The sequence below is a fragment of the Nerophis lumbriciformis genome, linkage group LG04, assembly GCF_033978685.3.
Source record: "Nerophis lumbriciformis linkage group LG04, RoL_Nlum_v2.1, whole genome shotgun sequence".
NCBI classification, from domain to species: Eukaryota; Metazoa; Chordata; class Actinopteri; order Syngnathiformes; family Syngnathidae; genus Nerophis; species Nerophis lumbriciformis.
This window is the reverse complement of record NC_084551.2, coordinates 54,925,247-54,949,684: the sequence shown is the minus strand read 5'-3', so window position 1 is coordinate 54,949,684 and position 24,438 is coordinate 54,925,247. Positions and strand designations below refer to the sequence as shown.

The window sequence follows — 24,438 nt, the reverse complement described above, 5'->3', positions numbered from 1 at the left end:
CTGATGAATGGTCTATTTTTTATCTTTTTTTTTCGATTATAAGGCGCTTTAAAGGAGTCATATTATTATGTTTTTTCTAAATGCAAAAGACTTCCTTGTGGTCTACATAACATGTAATGGTGGTTCTTTGGTCAAAATGTTGCTGTGGAGGGAGGCGTGGCCAGCGCTGCCTGCGGGAGCGGAGGTCGCTGTCCCTGTCCAAGGTGCTTCGAAACACAGCTGAACAGGTGATTCAATTTCCCAGGTGGTACGAGTTGTCTAATCACCTGTTGTCTTTAACAGTAGCGGTCGGGAACAGCAGGAGGAGGAAGGACTTGGAGAGACTTTTGAGAGACTGAAAAGTCAAATAGCGAAAAACTATTGATATGTATTAAAACTTTGTTCGGTCTACTGTGACGTGTGTGATCAGCGGAACCGCTAGGAAGCGACTTCCACATTTGCATAGATATTTTAACAGATCATCTTCAAGTCGCTTCAGGATGCGCCGTTTTGTGGGCGGTCTTATTTACGCGGCTCACCTTCGACAGTGTCTTCTCTCCGTCATCTTTGTTGTAGCGGTGTAGCGTGCAAGGACGGGAGTGGAAGAAGTGTCAAAAGATGGCGCTAACTGTTTTAATGACATTCAGACTTTACTTCAATTAATAAAGGAGCAGCATCCCCTCATCCGGAAACGTGTCCCGTGAAAAACCGTCCGACCGGAACTCTCTAATAACTGAAGTTCCTTGGGTGAGTAACGTAAACTCACGACACCGGTATGTTTTAGCGCTTTCATGGCGAGTTTACTGACAGATATAAGTAAGAACTTTACACTACTTTGTACGAGAGTACAAGTGCACTCGCTCTCCTCATGAGCTAAATGTAATCCTGTCTCTGTCTGATTCCTTGCTTCTTGTCTTGTTTAATAGATAGTTCGGTGTTTGAACCTGACACTAACCACCTCATCATGGTATCAATAAATGAAAACATGTTCTTAGTTGTCTTACCCTGGATAAGGCCGTATTTGTTTACTTACGACATTACCCAGAAATCTTAGCGTGGTAGTGAGGAATTGGAAGTAGGTCTGAACTACCGCGGGAGATGTTGTGGACGAGCGAGAGAGACACACCTCCTCTGGCTTGGGCTTCTTCTCCCGCCTGCTCTCTTCGATGGCCATCTGCAATCGCAGGTCGTCGCCTCTGCGGAGCCGCTCCTCCTGTCAATCACACGTGCACATACAAACAGTGGCGTGAGCGCGCTCAGGCACACGACTCCCAGCGAGCGCCTTTTGCAGTGGGTCACTTTGTGACACGGGTGTTGGGACACAACTGGAATATGAGAGGATCATGGGGTTAGTCTTGTCCTTACAGGAGCACCAAGAGGGCCTTCCATGTTGTTAGTGGTGTCAAGTGTCTCGGTACGCCACCGTGTGGCTGTAGGAGTTCCTACAGGATCGACGCTTGATCAAGCCAAATAAAACAATTCTACGTTCAAATACAGTGGAACATCGATTTACGAACCCCTCTACTTGCCAACTTTTTGATTGGATCACGCCAAATATCCCTTTTCTGTGCGAACCACATTTCTTTGTACGGACACTTCCGTTATTTTGCAGCCATTTTGTGCCTGCTCGTATCGAAGGGAATGAGGAAGACGGCTTTGTACCACGGCAAGTTTTTAATTGTGATGAGAACAGAATTTTCTGGAAAAAGATGCCAACCCACACACATGGCCCCTACCCCTCTTCCCACCGTTGTCTTTCTCCGTCTGCTCTGGAGGTGGGAATCTCTGGGCACCTAACGATTCGATTACGATTCAGGAGCTACGGTTCGATTAAAAATCGATTATTGATGTACCTTTAATTGATGCAGTTTTACGTTTCTTTTCGTTTCACTAAATAAGCGTTTATTACTTGCAACTTTTCAAAACAGAATTCCCATTATATTTCTTAAATTAATGAAAATGTTTGCAAAAATGGAACAAAAGTGCCCTTTAATAAAGGGAGCAACTCTCGGCAACTGTCTGCAGTACTTTATTTACAATAAATAAATCGATTATAGGGTTAGGCGCAATAAATGTTCAACTTGAGCCTTAACCCTTTTGGTCTGCAACATTTTCAATTTATGAATGTACAACTGTTTGTTTATGTAAAACTGTTTGTTTATTTTGTTGACCACTGACCGAAGAAATAATAATAATAAACTCAATTAAAATTATCCGAGCTTACTAATCTATTTTATAATCGCCCGAATTGCAATGCATCTAAAAATCGATTATTTCCCCGACCTCTTGTCTGCTCCTTTCGGGAGGAGCAGCTCAAGAGAGGACCTTTGCCGATAATGTAATGTAAGCGGATTTTACTTTTTAAAATGTGTCTTATTGTAGCAATATAGTTGTTAAAATTAAGGAATTTTGTGATTTCTGATGGTTTGTGGGGGCACCAAAGGGACTTCTCTGTGCGCGTGTTGGCAGGGCAGCGCATACAGAGGATGGGCTTGTTAATAAAGACAAAGTCGGTCCATAACCCCTGTTATGTTTGCTTAATAATAATAATACATATTTATTTTGTAAGGCGGCTTCAAAGGCACTTGAGGTTGCCGTACATTTCATAAAAACAGCATAAAATAAATATACAGTACAGGCCAAAAGTTTGGACACACCTTCTCATTCAATGCGTTTTCTTTATTTCCATGACTATTTACATTGTAGATTGTCACATCAAAACTATGAATGAACACATGTGGAGTTACGTACTTGACAACAAATTTGAAATAACTGAAAACATGTTTTTTTATTCAAGTTTCTTCAAAATAGCCACCCCTTGCTAAGATTACTGCTTTGCACACTCTTAGCATTCTCTCGATGAAATTCAAGCACACCTGTGAAGTGAAAACCATTTCAGGTGACTACCTCTTGAAGCTCATCGAGAGAATGCCAAGAGTGTGCAAAAAATACATCTGAGCAAAGGGTGGCTATTTTGAAGAAACTAGAATAGAAAACATGTTTTCAGTTATTTCACCTTTTTTTTGTTAAGTAAATAACTCCACATTTGTTCATTCATAGTTTTGATGTGACAATCTACAATGTAAATAGTCATGAAATTAAAGAAAACGCATTGAATGAGAATGAATGAACAATTAAAAACACACTTGTGTCAAGCATAGGCGTGCCTGAACATGTGGGTTTTGAAGTAAGTTTTAAAAGTGGCTATGGAGTCAATGTTCCGGAGAGAGTTCCAGAAACGAGGTGCAGAGAGTCTGGAGGCTCTTAACCCCATGGTACCCCATTTGATACACAGTACTGTACAGCACCTTATATAGGGTTTAAAGTGTTCAAAACCTTCTGTCAGAATATTTGTATATAAGTTATCACACAACTTTGTGTTCCCATGAGTTCGGGTCGCACTGCGAGAAGACAAAAGCAGTCTTTGATCTTATCAAGCAAAAGGGCTACAGCTTGTAAACCTCCACTGGGTGCGATGATATGCGACGTGGAGGTGTCGGTTTCTTTGATCTATTGTACAGCCACAGGAAGACCTTGTCATGACCAGAGATCTACAAAGCAGAGAGGGTGCAGACCTGACACCGCTCCAGGCACCTTTTCTTTGAACTGTTTATGACCGAGTGCAACAGATGTTTATGACCTCCCACCCCATAGAAACAGCTGCGGCTATGCAACCAGGGAATGTCCAAATAAGTGCGGAGGCGTGGAACTCCCTCTTTAGAGCGTGGGACGACACTGCACGAGGGTGCAGGTCGACGCGCTCTCCTTATGAGCTAAATTGAATCCTGTCTCTGTTTGATTATTTGCTTCTTGTCTGTTTAATAGATAGTTCGGTGTTTAAAACTGACACCTTCACTAAAATATGAACTTTTGTCGAGGCTGGAACCCATTATTCACATTTATAGTTTCTTCACTATACGACATTTTCGATTTCCGAACCCTGTTCAAGAACCAATTCTTAAATCGAGGTTCCACTGTATGGTATTTAAGGACTGATGGACAAATGTTAGTACAACATGATAGAAGGAATCAACACAGGAGAATAGAAGAAGTGAAGAATTGGGAGGAGTTCTATTCGATAATCATGGTGTGTACCTAAACCCGCTCAGCGTTAAATGTAGTATTAGAAGAGATATTAGGCATGCACAGTCAATAGAGGGTTAATTTGATTCAAATACCGAAATACGTGAGGAGGAACTGGAGGTTGCACATTTCTTGTAGATGTGAAACAAACTAAGTGCTTTCAGTCTCGACCCCTTTGGACTTCTCAGCTGCTGGCTCCTCCCCTGCTTTGGTTTGTTGTTCAGGTGTGAACGCAGGACAACACTTGGGAGTCCAAGCAACGCAAACATTGAGCCTCAGCATGTCAAACGGTGACGCCACAATAGGAGTGGAGCAAAAACAAACGCCTGACAGCTTATTCTTTGGATCATAAACTAAACAGAGTACAAACCGCAATAGTGCAAGCGAGTGACTACAAAAAACTGGAAAGAGTATTTTCTTTTTACTAAATTGAGAAAACACAGCATGCCGTCCTTCCTTTGATTAGACTCTCACTCAAGGTGTTAGGACAGAAATGTGCAATACGGTCTCTTTTTGTGTAATTGTCTTCCGCTACGGTGACTCAACTCACGTAAGGAGGAACAATGACAAGTTTACAGCAAAACTATACGCGGCCATAGGTACGGATTAGGGGTGTCACCTCTGATACGACACGGATATTGGAGCCCTGAGTATTGGCTGATATTGATCCATACCATATCAGCATGAATCATGCATACTTTTATTATTCTGTATTGTGTAATTTTGCAAAAAATGTTTGCTTAAGTGAAATGAGTCCAACAGAGAATAATAGCAGGTATGACAAACACTGAATGTCAGAATAATTGTGTCTACGTTATCACAAAACTTTGTGTTACATCGAGTTCCCGGCGAGAAGACAAAAGCTGTCTTTGATCCTACCAAGAAGAAGGCTTCAAAAACTCCACTGTGTAGGATGGGAAGCAACATGAAGGTGTTCAGTTTCCTTTGATGTGTTGTAATCCACAGAAAGATATTGTTTTGACCCAAGAACTACAAAGCGGAGAGGAAGCAGGACCAGACTCTCCTCCAGGCGACCTTTTGGTTGAACTGTTTTACGACCTTTTCTTTGAACTGTTATAATCAAAGGTGATGGCTTTTTACAACCCTTAGAAACAGCTGTTGCCATGTAATCAGGGAAAGTCCAAATAAAAGAGGCGTACAATCTTTCGTCACGGTACAAGGGTACAGTGTCTACGCGTTTCTCCTCATTGAGACAAATTTAATTCTGTCTCTGTTTAATTCCTTGCTTCTTGTCTTGTTTAATAGATATCATCAGTGTTTCAACCTGACACTAACCTACCGTAAATTCTGGATTATTTGCCACTACTTTTTCCCTGCGCTTTGTACTCTGCGGCTATTAAAACGGTGCGGCTAATTTATGGATTTTTCTTGCAAACAGTTCTCATAAAACACATGCAAATACACTGAAAAGGTGTGATACTGATTGTGGTATGGCGCCATCTTTTGGACGAGTTTGCTCGCTGCAGGTGTTGCTGGGTTGAATGTCTAGACAGTGGTTCCTGCTCTTTAAAGCCTTGAACCGGACTTAGAAGTGCCGTTCCGTCTTCTGGTCGTCCATGCCTTTCTACTAGTAAGGATTCTTTATTCATTACTCCAAGCATCATTTGTAAGTTTTACAATATAACTAAAACACTTCTTACATACTCCGAAAGGGAAACGTGGTAGAAAATGGATGGATGTATTGATAAACCATCCCATGTGTGATGTCTGTGGGAGTTTTTTCATGCATATTTCTACGGGCCATCGTAACGTAATCAAGCTAGCGTTGTTAGCATTAGCTAATATGCTAACATGTTGACAAGTGTCTGTGTTTCAGTTTCAGAAATTCACCAAAACGTCACTGTGGACTTATTGACTCTGTTAAGCTGAATGGAGAGCTAGCCTGCGCAGCCAGCGGGTCCATGACGATGACTTCTGTTTTGTTTGATCAGCCGTTTTACTGCCATGTTACAGACACTGCTTGGAAACAATTAAGGTAAGTAAATAAACATTTAAAAAATATTTCTGCTTAAATAACTAATTTCACCACATATATATCTGCAGCTTATAGTCCAGTGCGGCTAACATACGGAAAAATATGTTTTTCTTCTAAAATGTAGTGGGTGCGGCTTATATACCAGTGCACTCTATAGTCCGGAAAATACAAAATGTATTATTAACCATCTGGAATTAACTTATGTTGTCTTTAAGTTGAAGTGGAGTGGTAATTGTTTAATTGGTAACACCTGGTAGTTTTAATAATTAAGTTTGGATCATGACGTGGACACGTTTGTTACTGGATACTTTCTAATACACTTCTGCCTTGGAGACTTTGTATGTGTAAGTAATATGCAACTATAATTATTTGATACTTACTGATATTGACAAATGTTCTATTTTACACTGCACTAATATTCCATCATTATTACGTATGTCGAGCTTGTGTACTATTGTGTGCTTAGCATTTGTGTAGCTGCTAGCTCCTAGTAGCCTACAGCTTAGTGTGTTTAGCTTTTGTAAAATACAAGAAATTGTGTGTTTATTGGAGGACCTTTAGATGTTAGCTTTGCACAAGGAAACATGCTGCAGGACTGCTTGTATCGCACATGATATCACACACAAGTAAACACGCTGCAGGACTGCTTGTGTCGCACATGATCACACACACACACACACACACACACACACACACACACACACACACACACACACACACACACACACACAAGTAAACAAGCTGCAGGACCGCTTGTATCACACATGATATCACACACAAGTAAACACGCTGCAGGACTGCTTGTGTCGCACACGATATCACACACACAAGTAAACAATTTGCAGGACCGCTTGTATCGCACATGATAACACACACAAGTAAACACGCCGCAGGACTGCTTGTATCGCACATGTTATCACACAACTAAAACACGCTGTAGGACTGTTTGTATCGCACATGATATCACACACACAAGTAATGTATGTGTGATAACATGTGCGACACGCCGCAGACTGCTTGTACCGCACATGATATCACACACACACACACACACACAAGCAAACACACTGCAGGAGTGCTTGTATCGCACATGTTATCACACAACTAAAACACCCAGCAGGACTGTTTGTATCGCACATGATATCACACAACTAAAACACACTGCAGGACCATTTGTATCGCACATTATATCACACACAACTAAAACACATTGCAGGACTGCTTGTATCGCACATGATATCACACACAAGTAAACACGCCGCAGGACTGCTTGTATCGCACATTATATCACACATAACTAAAACACGCTGCAGGACTGCTTGTATCGCACATGATATCACACACACAAGTAAACACGCTGCAGGACTGCTTGTATCGCACATGATATCACACACACAAGTAAACACACTGCAAGACTGCTTGCATTGCACATGATATCACACACACAAGTAAACACGCTGCAGGACTGCTTGTATCGCACATGATACCACGCACAAGTAAACACGCTGCAAGGCTGCTTGTATCGCGCGTGATATCACACACACAAGTAAACACGCTGCAAGACTGCTTGTATCGCACATGATATCACACACACAAGTAAACACACCGCAGGACTGCTTGTATCGCACATGATATCACACACAACTAAAACACACTGCAGGACTGCTTGTATCGCACATGATATCACACATTTTATATATATATATATATATATATATATATATATTGTATAGCGATGAAATAGACTGATGTAAACATTGGATCAGGACATTCCTCGTATTTATTGGCCATATTGATATAGCTTTACAGTCCTAGTACAGTATGTATGACTTAGACTTCCTTTTTATTGTCATTCAAATTTGAACTTTACATGATATGATACAGTATGTATAGCTTTACAGTCCTAGTACAGTATGTATAGCTTTACAGTCCTTGTACGGTATGTATGATACAGTATGTATAGCTTTACAGTCCTAGAACAGTATGTATGATACAGTATGTATAGCTTTACAGTCCTAGTACAGTGTGTATGATTAGCGCTTCATCTTCATTTCACCACGGGAAGAGGGATCATGTGCTTGACATTTCCTCTTAAGAAGACCGTTATTTCCTGGCATTTTCTATCCTGCTATTGTGTCCATGTACTGATGAAAGTTAGTGTTTTTCTCTCCTGGGGTGCTGCTAATGGCACAGGGCAGTAGAAGAGAGTCATTTTGCATAGTTTTTTTGTTTCTTTTTATTTCGGACTGTGTCACAACAAACCAAACCGGGGGAGCAAACCAAAGCGTACAAACCCAAAGGCTCTTAATTGATGCAAAGCTACTTTTACGGAAACTGAAGAGTGAATTCATTGCCTTGATTGGACAACAGTGTAAATTCCAAGGGACAGAAAGACAAGATGTCTGGCTATCTAGCCAAGTGGGCACACTCACTGCCCCTAACCTTTTGAAGCATCTCTTTGCTGAGTGTGATTGCATAGCACATCTCTGCGTCCTCCAGAGGGTCCGCGCTAGTCTGGGGGAGGTCAGGGGTTACAAGATAAGAGCCAAGCTAGCGGTTAACATCACTAAATGCTCATGTGTGCACACACTCGCTGGCATGAGCTGCAAAGGCATTTGCACATTTACACATGCTCTTACCTGCTCGGCTTCTTCTTTACTCATGGCCAAGGCCAACTGCAGCTGCAGGTCCTCCTCCCCAGAGCTCTGCGGCCACGCCTGCTCGGGGTCGGCCCCTCCGGAGTGGGAGCCCAGGGACAGGCTGCCCCCCAGGTTGGGTGCTGAGGGAGCGGAAGAAGCTGGAACAGAACCTTAATAAATCTATGGACATGCAGTTTTGAAGGGGAACTGCCCTTTCATTCATCTGCATTCTAATTCGTAAAATTCAAATGTCAACACCTGTTGTTGACTTTGGACTATCGGCTGCACAACATCAAGGCCGCGGAACAGAGACACACTGCAGGCTTACACACACACATGCATCCACAAATATACGCCACACATACCCCACCCCCAATCCAACGCCCTTGACGCAAATCCCATAGGGGTGATAGACGGATGGGCAGCGCCTGAGAGCTGCGGCCTGCCACCATGGCCCCCCCTCCCCTCTGTTGCTACATATCTCGAGATGTATGTTGTAATATGCATACCGTATTTTTCGGAGTATAAGTCGCTCCGGAGTATAAATTGCACCGGCCGAAAATGCATAATAAAGAAGGAAAAAAACATATAAGTCGCACTGGAGTATAAGTCGCATTTTTGGGGGACATTTATTTGATAAAAGCCAACATCAAGAATAGACATTTGAAAGGCAATTTAAAATAAATCAAGAATAGTGAACAACAGGCTGAATAAGTGTACGTTATATGAGGCATAAATAACCAACTGGTATGTTAACGTAACATATTATGGTAAGAGTCATTCAAATAACTATAACATATAGAACATGCTATACGTTTACCAAACAATCTGTCACTCCTGATCGCTAAATCCCATGAAATCTTATACGTCTAGTCTCTTACGTGAATGAGATAAATAATATTATTTGAAATTTTACGATAATGTGTTAATAATTTCACACATAAGTCGCTCCCGAGTATAAGTCGCATCCCCGGCCAAACTATGAAAAAACTGTGACTTATAGTCCAAAAAATGCTTTGCTATGGAGGTTTTTTCCCACTCCAAACTGGGCCCCCAAGTCTAGATTGTATTTTTTTACTCATCCTTCCCCAGCGTTTACCTTGTTCCCATCTTTTACAGGGCGCCTTGTGGCGACCCATCAGCGTTCCTGTTCTGTAACCCTGTACACTGTTTGTTTGTCTAATCTTGAATGGGTTTGTGCTGAAAACAAAGTTTTGTTGTACTTGTGCAATGACAAAGACCTATCCTATCCTATATGGCAAGTACGAGGTGGCTAACAATGCAGCTGATGGGATGAATATATACCGCCAATAAAGTCCTAAAAAGCAACAACAAGTATACTCCATTTACATCTTGTGACCTGAATTTTAACCAAGTATTAGCGATATTGTCATTATAAGAGCTAATGCCGAGGGACTACTTTTAATGGTGCCGTTATTACAGACAGCTAACTATCTTACACCGCTATATAGACATATTGAGCTGCTGCATCTCCTCTGAGTTGGTGAAAGTTATTTCTAGATGATAAATCATGCCTCTCAACTGGATAGTAGAATGTTGTGCACATAAATTGACAAGTTGGTCAACTTTGACACCCAACTTAGACCCGGATATGGCGAGAAAGACACAAAAAGATGCTCGTTTGGGGCACCTTTTTTTTTAACCCTTTGTGAGGAATATGGTTAATTCTTCATTTAAAAGGGACGATATAAACATCCCATCAGTCTTTATCCCAGTGAGAGCAGACATTGTACAGTAAGTGATTGTGTTATGTTGATAGTTTGTATATCTTGCTTAGCACTTAGCAACAATGCTACTTGATGCTTAGAGTTTTACTAAAGCTGCATGTGTTTAGCGCATAGGTTCTAAAACTTGTAGATCATCCTCCTTATATTCAGGCTCAAAAATATAAGTCTTTGTTGTCTCTCAAAATATAAGTCTTTGTTGTCTCATTGAGTCTGCCTTGATTAGTAGTGCTGTTGTTGTTGAAGGAAAAAGCAAACGCTGTGTTGCGTCCGTCAAATTAACACATCGCCATATGCTTAAAATAAATAAATTACATGTTCTTATGAAAGTTACTACATTAAATATATACTTACACAGTGTACATAAAACAATGGAGGTTTTTTAGAGCGCTTTATGTGCAGAATAGAGAAACTTCCCTTTGGCTCCATTGATAGCGGACTTTTGCTAACTTTTATTTACCAGTTAGAATGTATATATAAAAAAAAAGAAAACCATATGTGTTAGGGCTGGACATTTAATCAAATTTTGATTTTGATTATGACTTCTCACGATGATGAAAATATAATCTAAAAAACGTGCATGCTAATTCCGCAGCTTGTAAGGGTGAAACGGATGAGTAAGCATATGAGTGAAAAATAGACGTCGACTAGAAGTTTGGGATCTCATCAGGGTTGCTAATTAATAATCACTAAACTCAACAAAAAAAAGTAAGGCATATAATTATCACGTTGAAGTAACACCATGGATGGTGTTACATAATTGGTCAATAGAAAAGAATCCGCTGATAAACGCAAAATAATATCAGGGAAATTGACATAAATGTGACGGAAATGCTGTCATTGTGAGGAGAAGGAACAATTGTATAGTTAACGCTCATTCAGCCCCGAAACACGTCCTGAACTAAATGAGACGGCCACTTGAAACAGCGGCTAAACTGTGAGGCTAAATCTACAAGAACAATCCATACACACACACAACCCATCTCATCTACTTGTGTTGTTGTGAACGACATCATCCATGTAACATTAACGTACAAACAGGAGGAGAGCAGCCAAGTCGTGGCAGCACTCTTTTTTTTTTTATAGCCTCAATGCTTTCTTTACTCGTCAATCTGAGAACAGCAGCACAGCACACTTCCCCCCTTCACAATAATAGCCCAAATACGGTCTGACTACGCTAATAAAACAAAGGTTTCAAAAAAAGCACCTTACACAAGCATAAAGTACTTAAAACACTTAATAAATTTACACAATTACGGTATTATGCTTTGATCTAAATGATAGGTGAAAATGTGTCCAATTAAATATTGCACTAATAAATGTGAATATTTTTTGCATTTAATTAAGAAACATTTTTATTTGACACAAAAAGCACACACTCTATTGTTAGAATAATTATGTAAATATCATCACACAACTTTTAAGCTTAAGGGCCGTAGCTATAATTATTGTCAATTGTGCTAAAGTGGTATTTTTCTTTGTCTGTGCAAAGCTGGCAATCCAAAAGATTGCAAGCCAGTCTGGTATCAGTGTTTGTGTCCAGGAACGGCCTGATGACTGCCAAGGCCAAACACCGCCGTGGCGCAGACAGAGCAGAGACAAGGCGATATCACCAGCGTCAACACATTTGCATTTTTGTATAATCATATATTGTGTCTAACTGGAGTTGCCGAGATTACCCCCTTCCCTCAGCGACAGCTTCAGTGATGTAAACAGGGACCTCCCAAATAAATAGAGGAAGCACGCGGGCTGGACTTTTAGAACGTAGTTTGGATCTGTAACTAGAATACAGCCCAAAACACGTGTCTACTCATTGAGCCAAATTGAACTCTGTCTCTGCATGATTCCTTGCTTCTCGTCTGTTTAAAGGGGAACATTATCACAATTTCAGAATGGTTAAAACCATTAAAAATCAGTTCCCAGTGGCTTATTTTATTTTTCGAAGTTTTTTTCAAAATTTTACCCGTCACGCAATATCCCTAAAAAAAGCTTCAAAGTGCCTGATTTTAACCATCGTTATATACACCCGTCCATTTTCCTGTGACGTCACACAGTGATGCCAATACAAACAAACATGGCGGATAGAACAGCAAGCTATAGCGACATTAGCTCGGATTCAGACTCGGATTTCAGCGGCTTGAGCGATTCAACAGATTACGCATGTATTGAAACGGATGGTTGTAGTGTGGAGGCAGGTAGCGAAAACGAAATTGAAGAAGAAACTGAAGCTATTGAGCCATATCGGTTTGAACCGTATGCAAGCGAAACCGACGAAAACGACACGACAGCCAGCGACACGGGAGAAAGCGAGGACGAATTCGGCGATCGCTTTCTAACCAACGATTGGTATGTGTTTGTTTGGCATTAAAGGAAACTAACAACTATGAACTAGGTTTATAGCATATGAAATACATTTGGCAACAACATGCACTTTGAGAGTGCAGACAGCCCATTTGAGGCGCGCTAAGAACATATATTTTTCCACGATTTCAGCACTCAGGTTAACCATACCTAAATAGACACAAAATACTGCATTACACAAGACTACCCGAATGCACTCAAATGATTGAAAAAAATAAATGTTTTTAAGCTAAATTATTGGTAAACACAGTTTATGGGGCCCGGCCGGGCACAGCCCGAAGAGGCAACGTGGGTCCCCCCTCCAATGGGCTCACCACCCATAGCAGGGGCCATAGAGGTCGGGTGCAGTGTGAGCTGGGCGGCAGCCGAGGGCAGGGCACTTGGCGGTTTGATCCTCGGCTACATAAGCTGGCTCTTGGGACGTGGAACGTCACTTCCCTGGGGGGGAAGGAGCCTGAGCTAGTGCGTGAGGTGGAGAAGTTCCGGCTAGACATAGTCGGACTCACTTCGACGCACAGCAAGGGCTCTGGAACCACTTCTCTTGAGAGGGGCTGGACTCTCTTCCACTCTGGCGTTGCCGGCAGTGAGAGGCGACGGGCTGGGGTGGCAATTCTTGTTGCCCCTCGGCTCAAAGCCTGCACGTTGGAGTTCAACCCGGTGGACGAGAGGGTAGCTTCCCTCCGCCTTCGGGTGGGGGGACGGGTCCTGACTGTTGTTTGCGTTTACGCGCCAAACGGCAGCTCAGAGTACCCACCCTTTTTGGATTCACTCGAGGGAGTACTGGAGAGTGCTCCCTCGGGTGATTCCCTCGTTCTACTGGGGGACTTCAACGCTCATGTTGGCAGCGACAGTGAAACCTGGAGAGGTGTGATTGGGAAGAATGGCCGCCCGGATCTGAACCCGAGTGGTGTTCTGTTATTGGACTTTTGTGCTCGTCACAGATTGTCGATAACAAACACCATGTTCAAACATAAGGGTGTCCATATGTGCACTTGGCACCAGGACACCCTAGGCCGCAGTTCCATGATCGACTTTGTAGTTGTGTCATCGGATTTGCGGCCTCATGTTTTGGACACTCGGGTGAAGAGAGGGGCGGAGCTTTCTACCGATAACCACCTGGTGGTGAGTTGGCTGCGATAGTGGGGGAGGATGCCAGACAGACCTGGCAGGCCCAAACGCATTGTGAGGGTTTGCTGGGAACGCCTGGCAGAGTCTCCTGTCAGAGAGAGTTTCAATTCCCACCTCCGGAAGAACTTTGAACATGTCACGAGGGAGGTGCTGGACATTGAGTCAGAGTGGACAATGTTCCGTACCTCTATTGTCGAGGCGGCCGATTGGAGCTGTGGCCGCAAGGTAGTTGGTGCCTGTCGTGGCGGTAATCCTAGAACCCGTTGGTGGACACCGGCGGTGAGGGATGCCGTCAGGCTGAAGAAGGAGTCCTATCGGGTTCTTTTGGCTCATGGGACTCCTGAGGCAGCAGACAGGTACCGACAGGCCAAGCGGTGTGCGGCTTCAGCGGTCGCGGAGGCAAAAACTCGGACATGGGAGGAGTTCGGGGAGGCCATGGAAAAAGACTTCCGGACGGCTTCGAAGCAATTCTGGACCACCATCCGCCGCCTCAGGAAGGGGAAGCAGTGCAGTGTCAACACCGTGTATGGTGGGGATGGTGCTCTGCTGACCTCGACTGCGGATGTTGTGGATCGGTGGAGGGAATACTTCGAAGACCTCCTCAATCCTACCAGCACGTCTTCCTATGAGGAAGCAGGGCCTGGGGAATCTGTGGTGGGCTCTCCTATTTCTGGGGCTGAGGTTGCCGAGGTAGTTAAAAAGCTCCTCGGTGGCAAGGCCCCGGGGGTGGATGAGATCGGCCCCGGGGGTGGATGAGATCCGCCCGGAGTTCCTTAAGGCTCTGGATGTTGTGGGGCTGTCTTGGTTGACAAGACTCTGCAACATCGCATGGACATCGGGGGCGGTACCTCTGGATTGGCAGACCGGGGTGGTGGTTCCTCTCTTTAAGAAGGGGAACCGGAGGGTGTGTTCCAACTATCGTGGGATCACACTCCTCAGCCTTCCCGGTAAGGTCTATTCAGGTGTACTGGAGAGGAGGCTACGCCGGATAGTCGAACCTCGGCTTCAGGAGGAACAGTGTGGTTTTCGTCCTGGTCGTGGAACTGTGGACCAGCTCTATACTCTCAGCAGGGTCCTTGAGGGTGCATGGGAGTTTGCCCAACCAGTCTACATGTGCTTTGTGGACTTGGAGAAGGCATTCGACCGTGTACCCCGGGAAGTCCTGTGGGGAGTGCTCAGAGAGTATGGGGTAACGGACTGTCTTATTGTGGCAGTTCGCTCCCTGTATAATCAGTGTCAGAGCTTGGTCCGCATTGCCGGCAGTAAGTCGGACACGTTTCCAGTGAGGGTTGGACTCCGCCAAGGCTGCCCTTTGTCACCGATTCTGTTCATAACCTTTATGGACAGAATTTCTAGGCGCAGTCAGGGCTTTGAGGGGATCTGGTTTGGTGGCTGCAGGATTAGGTCACTGCTATTTGCAGATGATGTGGTCCTGATGGCTTCCTCCGGCCAAGATCTTCAGCTCTCACTGGATCGGTTCGCAGCCGAGTGTGAAGCGACTGGGATGGGAATCAGCACCTCCAAGTCCGAGTCCATGGTTCTCTCCCGGAAAAGGGTGGAGTGCCATCTCCGGGTTGGGGAGGAGATCTTGCCCCAAGTGGAGGAGTTCAAGTACCTCGGAGTCTTGTTCACGAGTGGGGGAAGAGTGGATCGTGAGATCGACAGGCGGATCGGTGCGGCGTCTTCAGTAATGCGGACGCTGTATCGATCCGTTGTGGTGAAGAAGGAGCTTAGCCAGAGGGCAAAGCTCTCGATTTACTGGTCGATCTACGTTCCCATCCTCACCTATGGTCATGAGCTTTGGGTCATGACCGAAAGGACAAGATCACGGGTACAAGCGGCCGAAATGAGTTTCCTCCGCCGAGTGGCGGGGCTCTCCCTTAGAGATAGGGTGAGAAGCTCTGTCATCCGGGAGGAGCTCAAAGTAAAGCCGCTGCTCCTCCACATCGAGAGGAGCCAGATGAGGTGGTTCGGGCATCTGGTCAGGATGCCACCCGAACGCCTCCCTAGGAAGGTGTTTCGGGCACGTCCGACCGGTAGGAGGCCACAGGGAAGACCCAGGACACGCTGGGAAGACTATCTCTCCCGGCTGGCCTGGGAACGCCTCGGGATCCCCCGGGAGGAGCTGGACGAAGTGGCTGAGGAGAGGGAAGTCTGGGCTTCCCTGCTTAAGCTGCTGCCCCGCGACCCGACCTCGGATAAGCGGAAGATGGATGGATGGATGGTTTATGTATAATAATTAACGTAAAACCGCGAGTAATGAATAAAGTTTTCATCAATTAATATATTCTGTAGACATACCCTCATCCGTTCTCTTTTCCTGAAAGCTGATCTGTCCAGTTTTGGAGTTGATGTCAGCATCTGCTTTGAGTGTCGCAGGATATCCACACATTCTTGCCATCTCTGTCGTAGCATAGCTTTTGTCGGTAAAGTGTGCGGAACAAACGACTGACCATTTCGTCGGCTTTCCCCACAGCCTCGTATTTTGAACAAATTTCGTCCAATTTCTTGCCACTTTCGCATCTTTGGGCCACTGGTGCAACTTGAATCCGTCCCTGTTCGTGTTGTTACACCCTCCGACAACACACCGACGAAAGTGAGAAAATGGCGGATTGCTTCCCGATGTGACGTCACAACGTGACGTCATCGCTCCGAGAGCGAATAACAGAAAGGCGTTTAATTCGCCAAAATTCACCCATTTAGAGTTCGGAAATCGGTTAAAAAAATATGGTCTTTTTTCTGCAACATCAAGGTATATATTGACGCTTACATAGGTCTGGTGATAATGTTCCCCTTTAATAGATGTCATCAGTGTTTGAACCTGACACTATGCTGGTAAAATAAGTGTAAAAGGTAAAAAACGGAATTAAAAACAAACCAAAAAACTGAATTGTATTGTTTTTTATATTTCTATTGTTATTTTATTTATTATTTCTATTATTTTTCTTGTTGTGGTTTATTCGTTACTAATTGATATTTGTTTTTTTTTGTTTTTTTTACTTTAATTAAAGTTTAGTTTTGTGGTTTTCAAATGACTGACTAATGGTGTAATTAATTGTCATCAATCAACCATAATCGTTCAGCCTTGTGATGTGTGCTTGTTGTACATAAGAATTGTGAATAATTCCAAAAGAGTGCAGTTCCAAAAGCAGCGGTCTCACCACTGGATGTCTGCGCCATCTTTTCTTTGGTTTTGAGGGCGTGGATCCTCTCCTCTCGTAGTCTCTCTTCGTCTTTCAGCAGGGTCACAAGCTGTTTGGCTTTCTCTCGCACATTCACTCCCTGGATAAATCGCGAGCAAAGACAAACATTTATGCCCGTCGTAGAAAATACTTCATAAAAACATGCTGTTTATTACACTGCATTGCAGTTATAAACTTCCAGTCATCACATTTTATGGCGGCTTTTAACAAACCCATTCAGCTTACTTCAGACTCCACAGGGTGCAAATGTAGAACATTTATTCAGTGTGAGTACTTTGCACTTAAAGCTCCACGCACACCTTTGTGTGTGCTCACCTGGTCTTTGCCGTCTCTGTCGATGTACTGGAAGTCCTTGAGGGTCTGAACGGCGTAAATGTTCTCTCGACATTGCTGGGCGACGCGTTCTGAGCCCGTCTTGATCAGATACTCCATCAGTGTCATGGCCTGGTGCGGGTGGAGAAAGCCTATTAGAAACCAGGAACCTCCGCACAGGTGCCTTTTTCGGTCGAGGCGTTCATTAGGCTTACATCTATAAAGTTTATTCATCACAATAATGAAACTTCATTGACATATTGTATATTAAAATATATGTATTACATTGATGTAGGGTTGTCCCGATACCAATATTTTGGTACCGGTACTTTTCTAAATAAAGGAGACCACAAAAAATGCCATTATTGGCTTTATTTTAACAAAAAAATCTTAGGGTACATTAAACATATGTTTCTTATTGCAATTTTGTCCTTAATTAAAATAGTGAACATCGTCAACTTGTCTTTTAGTAGTAAGTAAGCAAACAAAGGCTCCTAATTTAGCTGCTCACGTATGCAGTAACATATTGTGTCATTTATATGCTATTATTTTGTCAAAATTATTAAGGACAAGTGGTAGAAAATGCTGCGATGAGGTGGCGACTTGTCCAGGGTGTACCCCGCCTTCCGCCCGAATGCAGCTGACATAGGCTCCAGCACCCCCCGCGACCCCAAAAGGGACTAGCGGTAGAAAATGGATGGGATGGATGGTAGAAAATGAATTATTAATCAACTTGTTCATTTACTGTTAATATCTGCTTAGTTTCTGATTCATCCATTTTCTACCGCTTGTCCCTTTTTGGGGTCACGGGGGGGTGCTGGAGCCTATCTCAGCTGCATTCGGGCGGAAGGCGGGGTACACCCTGGACAAGTCGCCACCTCATCGCAGTATTTATTTTCCGTTTCAACATGTTCTATCTACACTTCTGTTAAAATGTAATAATCACTTATTCTTCTCTTCTTTGATACTTTACATTAGTTTTGGATGATACCACAAACTTAGGTATCGATCTGATACCAAGTAGTTACAGGATCATACATTGGTCATATTCAAAGTCCTCATGTGTCCAGGGACGTATTTACTGAGTTTATAAACATACCGGTAATATACTTTTTTTTTTTTTATTATTAAAAACTAAACAAAGATTTTGTGATGCTAAAAAATATCAATGTAGTTATAGTAGATAAGCTCCTGAACTTGGTATCATTACAGTGGATGTCAGGTGTAGATCCACCAAGTTTACATTGTGACGCCGGTGAGCTACGGTGTGTAGTGAAGCATGTTTGCAGGGATGATACTTGAAAGAAACTTACTTTATTTGTCGCCATGGAGGCGAGGATTAGTGATTTGGAAGTAGCTAAAACACTGCAGACTTCGACTTAGCCGCTAACTAGCTCTTCCTGAGGGCATTTCAGTGTTATAGTCTCCTTTATTGTTAGTTTTTAAGCCAAAATGAGTCTATTTTCCCTTTTCTGTCTACACACTCTGTCTGCTTGTAAGTACTCCGTGATCGTGCGCTGCCGAACATGTTCCTCTGCTTGTAAACCAGTATAGTAGCGAATATGATTCATTAGTATCGCGGTACTATACCGTACAAACCTACATTGATGTATTTAATACAATACAACCTGTTAAAGTCCACTGACGCGTCAACTTAACCAATGAATATTGACATTTACTTTAAGGAGACAAAGGAGAACTGGCAATAATAAAATATTTATTGAGGCAGGGCAGGGTGATAAAAGCATATCAATACACATCGTGATAGACACGTAATCAATATGTGTTCGATGTAGAGATGTCCGATAATATCGGCCGATAAATGCTTTAAAATGTCATATCGGAAATGATCAGTATCGGTTTCAACCTCCCGATTTTCCCGGGAGACTCCCGAATTTCAGTGCCCCTCCCGAAATCTGCGGGGCAACCATTCTCCCGATTTCCACCCGGACAACAATATTGGGGGCGTGCCTTAAAGGCACTGCTTTCAGCATCCTCTACAACCCGTCGTCGCGTCTGCTTTTCTTCCATACAAACAGCATGCCGTCCCAGCCACACAATATATGCGGCTTTTACACACACGAGTGAATGCAAGCATACTTGGTCAAAGCCATACAAGTCACACTGAGGGTGGCCGTATAAACTACTTTAACACTGTTACAAATATGCGCCACACTGTGAACCCACACCAAACAAGAATGACAAACACATTTCGGGAGAACACCCGCACCGTAACACAACATAAACACAACAGAACAAATACCCAGAATTCCTTGCAGCACTAAACTCTTCCGGGACGCTACAATCTACACCCCCCACTACCACCAAACCCCGCATCTCCCGAATTCGGAGGTCTCAAGGTTGGCAATTATACTCTAGTATATTCTGGACTGAAGCTGTGTGCCTTAATTGTTTTTGTAGCTGTTGTTTTGAGGCATGTTTAAAAAAATTTAAAAATAATGCACTTTGTGAAAGTCAAAGTATAGTATTTCCCATAGTTATAGTGGGTATCAAGATTATCTCCGGGAGAGCATGTCCCAAATTCCAAGCTGCTGTTTTGAGGCATGTTAAAAAAAATAATGCACTTTGTGACTTCAATAATAAATATGGCAGTGCCATGTTGGCACTTTTTTTTCCATAACTGGAGTTGAAGTTGTTCTCTTAATTTGGAAAACCTTGTTTTTGATTGATTGATTGAAACGTGCATTAGTAGATTGCACAGTACAGTAAATATTCCGTACAATTGACCACTAAATTGTAAAACCCGAATAAGTTTTTCAACTTGTTTAAGTCGGGGTCCACGTTAATCAATTCATGGTAAAGTAACATTGTTTAATGCATCCAGAGGGGCATCACAACAAAATTAGGCATAATAATGTGTTCATTCCACGACTGTATATATCGGTATCGGTTGATATCGGAATCGGTAATTAAGAGTTGGACAATATCGGAATATCGGCAAAAAAGCCATTAACGGAAATCTCTAGTTTGATGCATATATTTTTTTCTCGTACGAAGAAAGTTGGTCGGTGGCATGAACATTGGCACTTGCGAACCGAGCAACAATGAAAGTGATCAATGGTCAGTGGGACTGACACAGCCAATCAGGTAACAGTATTAACTATCTCTATGGTTGCGCTCTCTTGTTGTCTGGCGGTTGATTCTTTGCATGGAGTACCATACCATCAGAGCAGTGTTTTTCAACCTTCTTTGAGGCAAGGCACATTTTTTTCCATTTAAAAATACGGCGGGACACCACCAGCAGAAAACGTTACAAAATGAAACTCCACCAGGTCCTCCTCGTGCCTTATTTTGAGTTTGTTGGTGTTTTCCTGTGTGTAGTGCTTTCATTCTTGTCTTGTGCTGTTATTTTGGTGTTTTCCTGTAGCGGTTTTATGTCTTCCTTTGAGCGCTATTCCCCTGCACCTGCTTTGTGTTAGCAAGCAAGGCTATTTAAGTTGTTGCTATTCTTCTTTGTGTGGACGTTGTTGCTTGCCATGTCATGTACGGATGTACTTTGTGGACGCCGTCTCCGCTCCACACGCTGCAAGTTTTTGCTGTCGTCCAGCATTCTGTTTCTGTTTACTTTGTAGCCAGTTCAGTTTTACTGTCGTTTTACATAGCCATCCCTATGCTTCATTGCCTTTTCCTTTCCCTTTTGTTAATTTTTGGTCTAAGCGTTACATACCGTTTTACCTGCACGCTGTGGTCTGCATATTGGGATCACAGTTCTACAGCCGAGTTCTACACAGCACGGACACTAAGGAACGGCACAGTATTTGCAGATTATAATTATTAATTTGCAAAAAATTTTTTTTGGACCAATTGGGTGAAGTTGCACAATATCCCGCGGCACACACTGCTTTAGAGCACAGCTGTAACATCCTGGCACTAAACCTGCAGAAACTAGTTCATCTCAGGTTTCTCCAGGTTTACATTTTCACACTATTTTCTTACACTTTATTAAGCATTTCTTACATATGAATTCATTTTAAGAGCTTATTGTTAAGTGCTCAGTGAGATTTTACTATTTTGTTTTCAGTGTTTGTTTTCCATGCTTGTGTTGACATTTCCTTTCTGCCTTGATAGTTAAGGGAAGTATAATCAGAGGGAGGTTACATTTGAAAGAAAAATGTTTAATATTATTTTCTCCTCCTCCAGGGTCTCTGCAGGTTTCAACAAACCAAATGTAAGACTTTTTAAGACTTTAAGACCATAATGAATACAATTTAAGACCTATTTCACATCGATACAGGCAAAAAAAGTACCGTAACCGTTAAACATTTTTGCTTTCTCTTAATCTGAGAACATAACCTGGAACAGCTCATCAATGTTCTCATTACCAGTATATGTCTGGGGCTTAGTTAACGTGCGAAAAGTAAATAGCACCTCCACTTTTAGTGTCGGCGTAGACCCAAACACTGTCCGGAGGTCGACTGGAGTTGCAGCAGACTGGGTCGCGCTGGACCTCGATGCTCCGGCTCTTGATGTGAAGCAATGGTGGCTGGTTGACGGCGTTTGCTGCTGGCATTTTCTGATTTGCAATGGGAATCCAATGCCTTGTTCCAAGTTTGAAAGTTTTCTTGCACAATGTCTAGTGTGCTTCATATGCATTTCCCTCCACCGGCTTCAACCATACACTGAACTGTTCGTCCTGAAGCCACAAATCATTAAACTTGCACTTATCCATGTGTGCATTACTGCAATTCGGTTCAGTTTAAACTTTAAGCTGTCAACACACAGCCGCTGGTGGTGTTCCATCAATTCTGACCGGGCAGCACAGTTAGTTCCGCTGTGTAGTTAGTAGGGATGTCCCGATCCGATATTTGGATCGGATCGGCTGCCGATATTTGCCAAAAATTGCGTATCGGCAAGGCATGGGAAAATGCCGATCCAGATCCAGTTTAAAAAAAAAACTCCGGTCCGTGTTTTCCAATGCACCGATTTAAATAATACATTCCACTTTTCTGCTGCTCCGTAATTTCCGTTCCGCATTTTCCAGCACACCTTCAACACATCCACAATTCTCACGCAGTTGCTTTTAGCTGCTGAGATTACACGACAGGCTCTTCTCACTCTTTCCTGTGTCTCCCTCTCACAGACAGCAGCACACCTTCTTACACACGTCACATACTGTCACGTCATACGTCACATACGTATACGTCCTCTCCCAGCAGAAAGCGAGGTAGCGGCATGGCTAACGTTAGCTGTGATGCTAGCGCAGCCGCTAAGGTGCGCGCCTGCTCAAGCGTCCTCTGCGCACGGCAAATCTATGCCACGCACAAAATCAAATAAAAAAATAAGCGCATAACAATTTTCGACACACGGACACGACAGAGACAACAGTTTTCGTCATCATTGTTCAAATATTGTGACGTCTGTCGAGACGCTTATCTCCATTCGGTGCCACACGTCCAGACTCCACACCATCAAAATGGCAAAAATGTCCACATCAACACCGTATGAAAAAATTAGTGATTTTTTTAGTTGTGATTTCCTTCTCTGCATGAAAGTTTAAAAGTAGCTTTTATTAATGCAGTATGAAGAAGAATGTTTTAATGTAGACATGCAAGCCTTGAAAGAACATTTTGAAAATCAAGACTACATTTCCTGCAAATGGGTGCATTTCTACCCTATATTTTAACTTTAGATTTATTCTCATATCAAACTCTTTTGGCTGTCTTTTTGACACTTACATCCAGCGCCCCCCTCCACACCCTGGATTATAAATAATGTAAATAATTCAATGTGATTATCTTGTGTGATGACTGTATCATGATAATAGTATATATCTGATAGTATATATCTGTATCATGAATCAATTTAAGTGGACCCCGACTTAAACAAGTTGAAAAACTTATTGGGGTGTTACCATCTAGTGGTCAATTGTACGGAATATGTGCAACCTACTAATAAAAGTCTCAATCAATCAATCAAAACACACAGAATCATCATACTGCTGTGATTATATGCATCAAGTGTTCATTCAAGGCTAAGGCAAAATATCGAGATATATATTGTGTATCGCAATATGGCCTTAAAATATCGCAATATTAAAAAAAGGCCATATCGCCCAGCCCTAGTTTAATGATGCCATTTCTGTTTGTCATGTATAATTGTGTCTATTTTGTGTTTATCCTTGAATAAACAGGTCAGTTTCTTGTTACCAACCATTGTGTATTATTCAAACTCCCCTAATTCAGCTGGCTAGTTGTTATCAAGAGTACTAAAACCCTTTTCAACATGATTCTGACAACTAAGTAGGCTAAATAACTTTAAACTTTAATACATGCTCGGATAGGCCAGTATCGGTCAGTATCGGTATCGGTCAGTATCGGTATCGGATCGGAAATGCAAAAACAATATCGGTATCGGATCGGAAGTGCAAAAACCTGCATCGGGACATCCCTAGTAGTTAGATATATAGATTAATAGATAGTACTTTATTGATTCCTTAAGGAGAGTTCCCTCAGGAAAATTAAAATTCCAGCAGCAGTGTACAGAATTGAGATCGAATTTAAAAAGTAAAAAGTGAATAATGGGGGTATAAATGGAAACAAAATAAAAAAATATTACAATAAGAATAAAAATAAAAAGCAACAATAAGAATACAAATATAACAGTAAAAATGAAAATTAGAGATGTCCGATAATGGCTTTTTTGCTGATATCCGATATTGTCCAACTCTTAATTACCGATTCCGATATCAACCAATACCGATATATACAGTTGTGGAATGAACACATTATTATGCCTAATTTTGTTGTGATGCCCCGCTGGATGCATTAAACAATGTAAAAAGGTTTTCCAAAATAAATCAACTCAAGTTATGGAAAAAAAAATGCCAACATGGCACTGCCATATTTATTATTGAAGTCACAAAGTGCATTTTTTTTTTAACATGCCTCAAAACAGCAGCTTGGAATTTGGGACAAGCTCTACCAGAGATTGCATGAGGAAGTTGAGGTGGGGGGATAGGGGGTAGCGGGGGG

General features: G+C 42.6%; 1 protein-coding gene across 5 annotated transcripts in view; it reads right to left on the bottom strand.

The window, feature by feature from the left end:
- Positions 1-24,438, bottom strand: part of epn1a (epsin 1a) — a 58,387-nt gene that overhangs the window by 20,069 nt on the left and 13,880 nt on the right. For 3 of the 5 annotated variants that reach the window (XM_061957396.2, XM_061957395.2, XM_061957402.2), the window contains exons 5-9: positions 17,450-17,578; positions 17,093-17,213; positions 8,698-8,855; positions 8,501-8,572; positions 1,106-1,192 (exon numbers count right to left, since the gene is read on the bottom strand). In XM_061957396.2, the coding sequence (XP_061813380.2) occupies positions 1,106-1,192; positions 8,501-8,572; positions 8,698-8,855; positions 17,093-17,213; positions 17,450-17,578 (567 nt within the window). The remainder of the gene's footprint in view (positions 1-1,105; positions 1,193-8,500; positions 8,573-8,697; positions 8,856-17,092; positions 17,214-17,449; positions 17,579-24,438) is intronic. The other 2 variants (XM_061957397.2, XM_061957399.2) reach the window with 2 other exon arrangements.